General features: G+C 42.5%; 1 protein-coding gene and 1 pseudogene across 2 annotated transcripts in view; both read right to left on the bottom strand.

Moving 5' to 3' along the window:
• Positions 1-1,243: 1,243 nt before the first annotated feature.
• Positions 1,244-3,513, bottom strand: LOC100010493 (charged multivesicular body protein 7-like; annotated as a pseudogene).
• Positions 3,514-7,246: 3,733 nt separating this feature from the next.
• Positions 7,247-11,769, bottom strand: part of MYOM3 (myomesin 3) — an 87,386-nt gene continuing 82,863 nt past the window's right edge. For both annotated transcript variants that reach the window (XM_016422088.2, XM_056795569.1), the window contains 2 exons: positions 10,350-10,405; positions 7,247-9,243 (listed from right to left, as the gene is read on the bottom strand). In XM_016422088.2, coding sequence (XP_016277574.2) covers positions 8,977-9,243; positions 10,350-10,405 — 323 coding nt within the window. In that variant the 3' untranslated portion in view covers positions 7,247-8,976. The remainder of the gene's footprint in view (positions 9,244-10,349; positions 10,406-11,769) is intronic.

The raw sequence follows: 11,769 nt of genomic DNA, 5'->3' as shown, positions 1-11,769 counted from the left end.
CCTATTTCAGGTACTTTTCTTAAAGGAAACAGGCCCCTATCTCCTTTGGGCTAGAATTTGGTTTTCTGTAGGAGAGGGAACATGAGAAACTGGGATTGCAGGGGAAGGGTTTTGGGGATTAAATTCAGTCAAAATTTGCACTACACGAGAGAAGCAGTCTGTTAACTAAGCTAAAGGGAAGGTATTTTCCATCTCTATTTCAGGGAAGGAAATGTCCTCATTCAAAGGTCTGTTTCTGGCAGGGTGGAGTAGTTTTGAAATTCATTCCAGGAGAGACTTGGGTTCTAGTTCCAATTCATCCAGACTTACCTCACACTACTCACCTCAATACCTTCCATGTTTCAGCAGTTAGATGCCCTCTACACCTCACTATCTGTGCCTTTGCTCCTCCCCATCCCTTGTTGGACTCTCCTCCCTTATTTCTGGCTATTGAAGTCTTTCTCTTCCTACAGAATCTAGCTCAGATAGCACCTCCTCCAGGAAGCCTTTCTTTCTTTTTTTATGATTTGTTTTTTCTTTTAATTATGTATCAGATAGAAAAGGGGAAAAATAGTGATTGTTTCTCTTCACCCCCAACACTTCTGTTTATCAAGATGGAGTGGGAGAGAAATTTGTTGACCATGAGTCTTGCTCCTGCCTTGGAGTTTCTTCTTTCCCTCTGCTCCATATCATTTCAGGGGCAAGAGCAAATAGCTTAGGCAGAAATATTTGTTCTTCAGCAGCCATAGTGGCAATGTAGCCACCATCTTCTCCTCTCCAGACTACTATTTCACTCAGCTCGAACCCTGTCCCAAGTTCACCAAAGGGCAGAGACATAAGCAGGAATTTTGCAGCATCAAGAGGCAACAGTAGGTAGTGTATGTTCTGACAAATAAGTAGAATGTGGGCAGCATATACCAGTACAGCAGAAGGGCAAACCCTTCTGCTTCTATTGCACAAATTGGCTCAGATTCCCTACCTTCAGCAATGATCTATCGGCAAAAGAAAATTCGTCTGAAACTTGAGCAAACAATTGACTCTTGTTTTACAGCCTTATGGAAGGGAGTTTTTGCTGTGTAATTTGTTCAGGGTCTTCTGACCATATCCCAACAAAGGCAGAGCAAAGGGGCAGCCACTTACATTAAAAGAGATGGGACCTGGCCATCCACAATTCACACAGGATGGCTCCACAATCACCTAGGTCTCACCACCTAGGGGAGACTAGTCTCCCCATTCAAAGGCCAAGAAGAATTCTCTTCCCCTCTGCACAAAAGGAAATGGGAGTCAGTAAGAGCCAAAGGTGTCACCACCCTGAATTACTCTAGGGTGACAATTTTTCTGAGCCTAAAAAACTTGATGCAATGATAATTAAGAGCAAAAACTTTTGCAATGTGTTTTCTCCTTGAAGAAGCAGCAGTTAAGTCCCCTTGAATAAAACTTGTCTGATTCTCCTCACCAGTGAAAATGGAAATGGGTAGGAATAAGTTGTTTAAGTAAACTTATAAACACTTACAGGTAAAGATGACAAGTCCCTCTAACCAATGGGAGAAAAACTGATCTGCAATCTCTCACCTTGTTGGCTGGAACAAAATTCTAGGGGGAGTTGGTGGGTGAAGACAAACATAACTGGACCAAAGTCAAGGACTGCAGGCTATATGGAACAATAGCTCAAACACAGGACGGCATAGATTGTGGCACTATAAAGATGAGAAGACAGACAGGTCCATGACACCAGCTGGGAGCAAGCTTTTGGAGCATAACTTCCATAAATAACTTCCGTAGCAACTGGTAGTATCCGGCTAAATGGAATAGTCCTTCTTCCCCATCCAATCAAATTCTGAGTTTTTTTTTTTTCAATTAAATAACTATGTACAAACACACACTCCTGATCTCTCCTTAATATGGAAGTCCTGGGATAGCATTAGAGAATGGGTTCCAGCTCTCTTTTGGAGGATTCATAGCTTGGAAGCAAACCTGCTTCTGATAGGGATAGTTTCTCCAGCGCTAAGCTTCAAGCTCAGCATCTGAAATGCTGGGATTAGGCACATTGGTGGAGAAGAATGGCTTGTGGGGAGTATCGGGCAGATCCAGAGGTTCTTGAGTGGTGGTGTCCTGGAGGATATCCAGTTCTTTCTCCGGCTCCTCACTGTCTCTAAGCCATTCATCCCCATCCCAGCCAGAGTCTGAGAAACTTCATCCTCGGTATCACAGAGCTCTTGGATCTGGTCCACCAGATTCTCTGCTTTTTCCACTGTGAACTCCTTCATGGAAAGTTTGAGGGCCCCGACACCAGCCTGATAGTCATTAAAAACCATCTGATCTGTTTGGGAAGCAGAGATCCGATCAAGAATGCCTTGTACTGTGTCCAGCTTGGCATGTAGTGCTTCAATACGCTTCTCTGTCCTCTGCTTGATGCCTTAGTGCCAGTTGCTTCTTTCTAGCTTGACATGCTTGTCGGGCATCTTCTTTACATCTCTCTGATTCCTGGGACAGGGACTCCACCTTGCGTGAGAGCAGCCGTTCATTCTGCATCAACTGGTACACCCCGACATCTACATCATTTACCGGGGAGACCTTGGCATGTAGCCCTCGGGCAAACTTCACAATTTTCTCACCATTCTGTTCTAAAACAGTGCCTCTCTTCTCTTTCTGCAGCTGTAACAATACCAAATAGAAGGTTCGTTCATCTGGGCAGGAACTAGCACAGAAGGTGCTCAACTCTGATAGGGCCACCAAAGGATGAGAGGAGATTGGAGAGTTCTGATACAGACGATATACATCCTCTGCTTTTTCCTTAAGCAGCTCCACAGCCACCAGCACTTCTTCAGCAGGGACTTCATTGTCCCCTAGCACATTAGAAAGAGTCCATTTGAGAGGCTTCAAAAGGAAGACACCTACACCCCATGAAATCCAGCTGCTGTCCACACTGGCCATGAAATCAGACTCCCGTGGTAGCTCCCCTCGGCGGAGCAGATCCCTGAAGCACTGTGGCCAACCCGAGCGGGACGCTCCCCTTGCGCTGGAAGGCCTCCTGAAGGTCGCGCAGGCGCAAACGCACCGCCCCCTGGCGGCGACTGTGGCTCAGCACTAGCGGTGCCCAGAAGCCTATCTTGCTATCCCAGTCCGTGCTGTTCACCTCCCGACTCCTCTTGAAGGCGGAGAACAAGGACATCCGTTCTTCATCTTCCTCCCACTCGGGGGGCAGCATCCCCCGCCGGTTCTCCCCCGGCTGAGGCTTCGGACTCCTGCCCCGGGGACCACATCGGAACCCCTGCCCCACTGAGTCTCGGGACACAGCCCTGGCCCTAATCCCCTTCGGCCCTAGTCCCCTCCCGGCTTCCGTTCTTCCACTGCCACCTCTTCTTCCGTCCAGGAAGCCTTTCTTGATTTTCCCCGGAGCAAATGACGTGCATGCTTGCTTCTCACACGTATCTTATTACCTGGTCTGGGCTTTTTCTTTGTACTTATTTCTGTCTACCTTGTTGGACCATACTTTACATTGCATTAAAGAAGCCATCCAGAAGACCATGTGCCCACCTGCCCTGCTGCTGTTTGCCCCTGTCACCACTCAGACTGGCCTTCTCTTTCATCCCTTCCTCTCAGCACAATAGCATATGAAGATATGATTTCTTGGGCATTGGGAACTCTCATGTGAGGAAACTCCTTTTGCTGATGCAGTTAGGTGCCTTCTCTTCAACTTGGCATCTCATGAAGTTGACCAGAAGTCTAGGAGGTTAAGTGACTGGTCGGTAGTCCTCTAGGCAATGATGCTGGGTGGTTGGGAATGGGGTGGGTGGGGCTTGAACCTAAGCTCTGGCTCTCTACTTCACAAGTAATACTGTCATTGCTTCTGGAAAAGGCATGCCAATTGGCTATCACATGGATCAACCCACCATCCCTATGGCTCTGGCATAATCCTGTCCCCAGTCACCCTTTAGGTGTTGTCCATTATGCTAGGCTTACTCTAGGCAATATGGTCTTCTCTTGCTTTCCTTCAGGGCTGGGCATACACTAGGCTCCTTGCATTCTTTTTGTTGGGTGGTGAGCCTTAAATGTCAATAAAAATTATTCAAGGATGGTTTAATGGGAGAGGCAGTATGGCCCAAAGGAAAGTGCACTGGACCTGTAGTTAGAAGAGACCTGGGTTTGAATTTTGCATAGATGATTTTTTGCCAGGAATATATTCCCTCATCACCTTTGCCTTCAGAATTCCTTCCCTTCCCTTCCCTTCCCTTCCCTTCCCTTCCCTTCCCTTCCCTTCCCTTCCCTTCCCTTCCCTTCCCTTCCCTTCCCTTCCCTTCCCTTCCCTTCCCTTCCCTTCCCTTCCCTTCCCTTCCCTTCCCTCCCCTCCCCTCCCCTCCCCTCCCCTTCCACACATATGAATATTCTGCATATTGTTTTTTGTTATGGTTCAATTTTTGGACTCTTTGCGACCCCATTTGGGGTTTTCTTGGCAAAGATACTGGACTGGTTTGCCATTTCCTTCTCCAGCTTATTTTATACATGAGGGAACTACGGCAAACAGGATTAAATTACTCGATCAGGGTCATATCACTGCTAAGCATTGGAGACCTGATTTGCACTCAGGTCTTCCTGACTCCAGGACCAGCACTGTATCTACTATACCACTTAGCTGCCCATATATGTGCGTATATACACATCCTTTAGAGCAGGAAACTTTTGCCTTGGTATCTCCAGTGCTCAGCCCAGAGCCTGTCACATAGTAGGTCTCTAACAAATGCTTATTGATAGATGGATGGATTGGATCCTCTCTCTAACACTTATTAGTCACATATGCAGGTTATAAAACTGCTTTGAGCCTCAGCTTTTTGTTGAAGTAATAATTTTCAACTTAATTCATTTCAATAAATGTTAATTAAGTGCCTACTATGTGCTAGTCACTATGCTAAGTAAGCTGGGGATACAAACACAGTGCTTGCTCTCAAGGAGGTTGCTATCTAAAGGGGGAAGACAAACAAAAGAAAGTTGAAAAGCAGTATGGGGAAAACATGGGGGTGCCTGGAGTGGAGACATGATATTCCATGGAATTAAAATCAAGCAAAGCTGCTGAAGGAGTATGGGAGTACCAGGAAGTTTGAGAGCCCTCCATAGAGGAAGGCTTTGGGAAGAATTTAGTACTCTCCCCTTCAGCCCTCTAAAGAGAGGAGAGGTAATTGAAGGTGAGTTGAGAATGTGTGGGAGTCTGAATTTGGGTAAGTCACTTCCCCTCTCTGGGTCTCAGTGTTCCCATCTATAAAATGGTGCTTACTTCATAGGGTCATTACGACGATCAAGTGTGTCCTCTCCAGTTTCCATAGACTCAACCTCGGCACTATAATGGGAGGGCTCACATGGGGCGCTTTCTCCCCAGAATTCAAAGTGACTGTGTGATATCTTCATCTGCTTTTATGTTTCTGGGCTGTCTTCCCTCAGGAGGTCCTAGGAATCCTCTTAAATTTTCCTAGCCAAAGAAAAATCTGTCCTGTATCTTCCAGTTATTCATCCTAGGTCTTCCTCCTCTTGGCTTGGGAAATTCTTCCTCATCTGGCACACACCTATATCTCTTACTATATGCAGCATGTGTGTCCTCTTTGATGGAGATGGAGAGGGTTGCTCTGGCCCTCTCATTTATACAGTGTTCCTCATAGTTTTTCACAATCAATCCTGCTTTCCATTGGGCATTTTTCCCTCTGGGACCCATTTTTATATTCCATCCCTGTCACCCCATGGGAATGGATGTCTCTTGGAGTCCCATATATGTTATGCCTGGAAAATCCAAAGCAGGAAACAAGCAAATTCACAATCTGATTGCAGTTAGAAATAGCTTAATTTTGCTTAATCCTCTGAACTTTTCAAAACAGTTTAAAGACTTCATTTCATTTGAGCTTTACAACAGTCCTATGAGGTAAGATTTGAAGATATTCTTATTTGGACATATGAGGAAACTGAGTCTCACATTGATTAAGATCAGATGTATAGGAAATAGCTCAAATGAGGTTTCAATCCAGTTCCTCTAACTTCAGAGCCAGAATTTTCTCCCCTTTATTGTGTTGGATATGTCCAGGGTGACAGAAAATGTAGGAGGTGGGATTTGAATCTAGAATTTCTTGACTCCAAATATCTCTATTAAGGAAACTGTCTATCATGCCACCCCTTCCCAATTTTCTGCTTTCCTTTTAATCTTTGCTACATTAATTTTATTTGTACAAAAACCTTTTAAAGTAATAAAAATTATCTATTTGAATATAATAATAATTATCCATCTCACAATGCTTTCTATCTCTTGTTTATTTATAAATTCTTCTCCTATCTATAAATTTGATAGGTAGTAGGTTCCCTATTCTTATTTGCTCATGGTATCTCCTTTTGTGTCTAGATCATGTTTCTATTTTGGTCTTATCTTGTTAAATTGTATAAAATATTGATCTATATCTAGTTTTTGACAGATTGCTTTCTAGTTTTTCCAACAATTTTTTTTACCAAGTAGTGAATTCTTATCCTCAAAGCTTGGATCTTTACTTTTGTCAAACAGAAAGTAACTTTAATCCTTTTACTAATGTTTGTTGTATGTCTGTTCTGTTTCACTGATCTACTTTTTCTGTTTTTCAGTCAGTACCAGATAGTTTGATTTTTGCTTTATAGAATGGTTTAAAATTTGTTATTGCTAGACCTCCTTCCTTTCTTTACATTTTTCATTAATTCCTTTGATATTCTTGACTTGTTTTTCTAAGTGAATTTTGTTTATTATTTTTTCTAGTTCAATAAAACAATTTTTTGGTAACTTAATTGTCATGACATTGAATAAGTAGATTAGTTTAGGTAGGACTGTCATTTTAATTATATTGACTCTGCCTACCTATAAACAGTAATATTTCTCCAATTATTTAAATATGACTTTATTGTTTTAAAAGTGTTTTATAATTATGTTCATGTAGTTCCTGGGTTTGTTTCAGCACATATACTCCCAGATATTTTATTCTATCTATGGTTATTTTAAGTGGGTTATCTCTTTTAATATAGGTATCTTGATAAGATCAGATAATATTTATAAATCAATTAATATAGTGCCTGGCACATACACACATAGGTATGTAGACGTCTTTCTTTCTTTCTTTCTTTCTTTCTTTCTTTCTTTCTTTCTTTCTTTCTTTCTTTCTTTCTTTCTTTCTTTCTTTCTTTCTTTCTTTCTTTCTTTCTTTCTTTCTTTCTTTCTTTCTTTCTTTCTTTCTTTCTTTCTTTCTCTTCTGTCTTCTTCTTCTTCTTCTTCTTCTTCTTCTTCTTCTTCTTCTTCTTCTTCTTCTTCTTCTTCTTCTTCTTCTTCTTCTTCTTCTTCTTCTTCTTCTTCTTCTTCTTCTTCTTCTTCTTCTTCTTCTTCTTCTTTTTTCTTCTGTTTCTCATTGTGGTGTAGTGGATAGTGGACTGCCCACAGAGCCAGAAAAACCTAGATTCAAGTCTGGTCTCTGATATACATTTGGTTTTGTGGCCCTGAGGCAAATCACCTAACTTTTCAATGTTCTAGGCAACTCTCCCAGAGTATGGTGCAGATCAGCATTGATAGAGAGAGCTTCCTCATTTGGGAGTTTCCTATAGCAAGTATAGTTCCTATTCTTTTTATCCAGGTGAATCAGGTTTGGATGAAGAGCAGGGGCAGCCAGGAAAGGAAAGAGAAGATGGCATTTAAAGGCAGCCTTAATGTATTGTGCAAAAGAGTTAATGAGGAGGCTCTGGGTTTATGTACTGACTCCAACATTCATTATTATGGGATCTTTGGCAAATATCTCTTAATCTGAATTTCCTCATTTGTGAAATAGGGATACTCAAGAGGCAGTCATGGCATAGGAGATAGAGGGGGAAATCCAGGAGTAAGGAAGACGTGGGTTCAAGACCCCCCCCCCCCAATTTCTAATGACTGGGTGACTGGTCAAATCACCTCACCTCTCAGTATCTTGGACAACTCTCTAAGACTATAAATTGTCACATAGTTTCATATTGGCATTGGTGGAGGGAAACCACTTGGATGGAGAGCCTCATCAATGAAATTAGAGTTTTATATAAAAAATGGGGACAGAAACATTCACATTGACAGAATTATTGTAAGGAAAGCTTTGAAATGTTAAAAGTTCATAAAATATGAGCTATCCATATTTAAGGGAGGGAGGCTAAGAATTCTCCTTTCTTGATTTGTGGCTATAAGGCAATCCCTGGGTCTCAAGATCCAGGATTATCCCTAGAATCTGAGGATTTGGATCTTAAAGAGACTTGAAAGATCCTCCATTCTGACCTTCCTCCTTTTACAGAGGATGCCTACCAGCTGTTTCCAGAACTTGACATGCCTTCTCCCATTTCCATGCCTTGAATCCATTCTCTCTTCACTTCTGCCCTATAGCATCTTGACCTTTCTTCAGGCCACATCTCAGCTTCTGCCCTCTATAAAAGACACTTTCCCGCATCCTCTCAGTCATTAGTGAGCTCTCTCTCCTTGAATAGATGGCACTTACTTGTCTTGGAGCATGCTGTATCCATCTAGTACATGGGCTCCTTGAGGGACCATTTTGGTTTTTGTCTTCAAATCAGCCCCAGAATAGTGCCTGGAACGTGGTAGGAACTTAATAAAGCTTTTTACACTAAAGAAAAGGAAATCCAGGTCACATTGGCAATAAGTGGCAGAACCAGGATTGACATCTAAATTCTATGATCCCCCCTCAATTTCCATGATTCATATGGAAAAACCCTATGTGATGAATCTTATAATGATAGATTTTTTTCTGAACTATTTTAGTACTCTCATTTACAAACATATTTCTTATTGTTACCCAGTAAGGGGGGCAATGCGATTTTTATTATCCCCATTTAGCAGATGAGAAAATTGAGATTCAGAGAGGGGGAGTTACAGAACAAGGAGGCCTCCAGCCATGGCTCTAAGTCCAGTCTTCTTTCCACTACACCACATAGTCTCCACTGGTGTCTGAGCCAGCAGCTGGACATTCTGAAAACTGGCTATTTGTGCTTCCTCAGCTCTTTGGGCTCTTCGCCATGCTTGAATACACTGACAGTGACCAGCCCCGTTTCAGAGCCGTATTTGTTCTTGACGAAGATGCCGTAGCGTCCACTGTCTTCACTGCAGACTCTCTCAATGGTGATGGTGACCACAGTCCCCTTTACTTCCATCCGATAGCGGTCATGGAAGGCCACGGGCTGGTCATTTTTCAGCCAGGTGATTTCTGGGGAGGGATCTCCTGAGATGATGCACGTCAAACACAGGGTCTGTTGTAAGAGATAAGCCAGAACCCAGCGTCAGCTTGGGAACTGTCCGCTTCCAAAATGGAGAAACATACCTTGCTTCCTAGGTGAGCACTAAAGGGGAGAATCTACATCTATAGGGAAGCGGGGGTGGGGAGGGTGGGGAGGGTAGGGGGGTGGGAGGAGGGAGAGAAAGAGGAGTGCTAGGTTTGGAGTCAGGACATTTATAGTTCTTTTCCAGCTCTAATATTCCATTTTCTGAAGTCCTTCTATCTCTGACATTTTATGTTTCATGAGCCCTTCTATCTCTGACATTCTATGATATAAGGTCCCTCCTGACTCTGATATTACATGTTTTATGGTTCCTTCTAGCTCTAATATTCTCTATCACATATATATTATATATATTTTAAAAATATATATATAAAACCTTCAATCTTGTAATCAATACTGTGTATTGGTTCAAAGGCAGAAGAGTAGTCAGGGCTAGTCAATGGGGGTTAAGAGACTTGCCCAGGGTCACACAGCTGGGAAGTGTCAGAGGCCAGATTTGAACCCAGGACCTCCCATCTCTAGATCTGGCTCTCCATCCATTGTGCTACCCAGCTGCCCAGCTCTAACATTTTAGATTTTGCATTCTTCTTCTTTTTTTTTTTTTAAACTCTTACCTTCCATCTTATCAGTTGGTTCAAAGGCAGAAGAGTGGTAAGGGCTAGGCAATCGGGGTCAAGTGACTTGCCCAGGGTCACCCAGCTGGGAAGTATCTGAGGCCAGATTTGAACCCAGTACCTCCCATCTCTAGATCTGGCTATCCATCCATTGAGCTGCCGAGCTGCCCCCTCTCTATCCTATTCTAACACCCATTTTAGTTCTAATATTTTCTGTTCTTCTAGTTCCTCCATTGGCATTCTACATTCAAAGAGCCCTCCTTGCTCTGCCTCTCCATTATCTGAGGCCCCACTTAGCTGTGACATTCTGTACTCCATCGTCCCATCTAGTTCTACCATCCTATGTTCTCAGGTCCCTCTCAGGTCTAACATTCTGCAGACTCTTTCTGCTTACACACTCTTTGACTTTAGAAGAATCCAAATAGATCTGCAGAATGTGTTCAGAATTGTCTGAACTGTTACCTTATCCTCCATAATAGTGGCGACATCTGGCAGGCCTTTGACAACTTTGGCACGATCTGGAAAAAAACAAATGGAATTAACCGTAAATTCCTGGCTTATCTGGGTTTTAGCTAGAATATTCGTCCCCTAGAAATGAATTCTCCAGATGACTTATGCTCGCTTTTTAAAGCACTAAAACTTTTTTAAACTGACAAATTTTGCAGAACTGTTAAATAAAGGAAACAAGCTGTTTGTGTACCAAGAATGAAGGGTAACCTCCTAGAGTCCGGCTAACAACTATCAATTGGCAAAGATAAAAGAAAACAAAACCCAATGCTAGTATAGGCACATGTAACAAAGTTGGTCCAGTTGTGAATTGATGCAAATGAACATAACTTAATTTTCCTGTAGTGATTCATGGTTATATTTACAAACATTAGTTTGCTTTCTGTCTTATTATCTCAGTATTAAATATCAGTACCCAGGCAGAAGGGCAGTAAGGGTTATACTATTGGGGTTCAATGACTTGCCCAGGGTCACACAGCTAAGATGTGTCTGAGGTCACATTTGAACCCAGGACCTCCTATTTCTAAACCTAGCTCTTTATCCACTGAGCCACCTAGCTGCCCCCGAACATTTAGTTTTTAAGAAGTGTGTGGGATAGTAGGACGAGAATTAGATTTGGTGACCCAGCATCTGATGTGGCCTTAGGACAATTCCCATTGCTCTGTAGACCTCAGTTTTTCATCTGCAAAATAAGGATAAACTATCAATCTTAAATGACTGTTTTAAAGCAAAAATAAGCTAGTATATATGACATAGTAGATAGAGCACTGGGCTGGTCAGGAAGCTCTGAGTTCAAATTTAACCTGAGACATTTATTAGCTATGTTACCCTGGGCAAGTCACTTAATTCTTTTTGCCTCGGTTTCCTCATCTGTAAAATGAGGTGGAGAAGGAAATGGCCAATCACTCCAGGATCTTTACTATGAAAATCCCAGTCATTTTGAAGAGTTAGATTTGACTGAAACAACTGAGCAGCAACAAATATGGGACAGGTCTTGGCCATTAGCTGTATGGTGCCATCAAAATAGTAGTAGACTATAGGATTATAGAGTTAGGGTTGGAATGGATCCCAGAGGCCATCTGTCCAACTTCCTATATTTTAGGGAGGAGTGACTTGAGATTCTAACTCAGATCCTTTGGCCAGAGCACATGGATGATGTTCTCCTGAGGCATGAGGGGCTCTTTGCTCACATGCTTGGTGACCCCAACCCTCTAAGCTTTCTGAGCTCTCCTAATATACTCTTTCTCCCTGACGATCTCAATGGCCATTTTTCTCTCTTGCCAAAATACCTGCAAGATGATTTTGGATTTTTTTAAATTTGCTGCTTCTAATCTGCCAGAAGCTGGGAACGCAGATAACTAAATTTATTTAAATT

The sequence above is a fragment of the Monodelphis domestica genome, chromosome 4 (genome assembly GCF_027887165.1).
Source record: "Monodelphis domestica isolate mMonDom1 chromosome 4, mMonDom1.pri, whole genome shotgun sequence".
NCBI classification, from domain to species: domain Eukaryota; kingdom Metazoa; phylum Chordata; class Mammalia; order Didelphimorphia; family Didelphidae; genus Monodelphis; species Monodelphis domestica.
The sequence above is the reverse complement of the archived record's forward strand: the minus strand, read 5'-3'. Positions and strand labels throughout refer to the sequence as shown.